The sequence below is a fragment of the Myotis lucifugus genome, unplaced genomic scaffold (assembly GCF_000147115.1).
Source record: "Myotis lucifugus unplaced genomic scaffold, Myoluc2.0 scaffold_557, whole genome shotgun sequence".
Lineage (NCBI taxonomy): Eukaryota > Metazoa > Chordata > Mammalia > Chiroptera > Vespertilionidae > Myotis > Myotis lucifugus.
In genome coordinates, this window is record NW_005871605.1 from 18,257 (window position 1) to 19,228 (window position 972).

At 75.6% G+C, this 972-nt stretch overlaps 1 protein-coding gene across 3 annotated transcripts in view; it reads left to right on the forward strand.

Annotated features, from left to right (window-relative positions):
- Positions 1-266: 266 nt before the first annotated feature.
- IFNAR1 (interferon alpha and beta receptor subunit 1) overlaps positions 267-972 on the forward strand; it is a 19,521-nt gene continuing 18,815 nt past the window's right edge. For 2 of the 3 annotated variants that reach the window (XM_014446654.2, XM_014446655.2), the window contains exon 1: positions 267-433. In XM_014446654.2, the coding sequence (XP_014302140.1) occupies positions 367-433 (67 nt within the window). In that variant the 5' untranslated portion in view covers positions 267-366. The remainder of the gene's footprint in view (positions 434-972) is intronic. The other variant, XM_023745584.1, reaches the window with a different exon arrangement.

Genomic DNA, 972 nt, shown 5'->3' on the forward strand with positions numbered 1-972 from the left:
CGGGGAGGCAGCGCAGCCTAACACTTCCCCCGGCGCGCGCCACCCACGCCGCGGGCACCAACCCTCGCGCAGGCATCGCGGCGCGTGCGCGGAGGAAGGTGGGGCGCGCGTGCGCGGAGGGAGGTGGGGCGCGCGTGCGCGGAGGGACATGGGGAGCGCGTGCGCGCAGGGCGACAGGCGCGTGCGCGAAGAGCCGGGGGCGGGGCTGGGGGCGGGGCTGCTGGAGGGGGGGGTCCGGGCGAGGAGGGCGGGGGCGGGGCGAGCGCTGGAGCCTGGCGGGTGCCCGGGGTTGATAACCTGGGGCGGCACCGCAGTGCGGAGGAGTGCGCCGAACCTGAATGGCGGCGTAGCTCGCGGCCGCGGAGGATGTTTCGCCCTCCTGGGTGTGGTTCTGGTCGCCGGGGCCGCCCGTGGGTGTTGCCCGCAGCTGCAGGTGAGAGATGGGGATCCCGGCGGCTGGGCGCCCACGGCCCCCGGGGAGGTTGGGGGGGCCCGGCACAAGACGTTCCTTGGGAAGAACTATGTCCACCCGTGGCCAACAAGCCCCATTGGGGCTTGGAAAACTCCAACAGGAAGAAAGTGGTGTTGGGAGCTCCGTTCAAGCCCGCTGGGCTCGGGCGGCCCTGCGCCGGGGTCCCGGGTCCCCCGACCCGGGTCCCCGGCCCCGGCGTACCCCAGGCTCCCCCGCCCGCTCGCCCCGCCGCCAGGCCGCCCGGAAAACGAGCGCTGGACGGTCTTAACCACCGTCCCTGCCCGGCGGCCTCCCCTCCGGCCTCCCGACTCCCCGAGGCGGCCCGAGGTCGCTTCCGGGCCGGGAGGGGCCAACTCCAGGACCGCGAGGCCTGCGCAGGCGCAGTGGTCACGCCTCGCCCCGCTGTGGGAACCCAGCGCTCCGGGAGGGAGGGTGGACCGCGAGTGGGCGGTCACTGCCGGGAAAGGGGCGCGGGGAGGCAGCGCAGCCTAACACTTCCC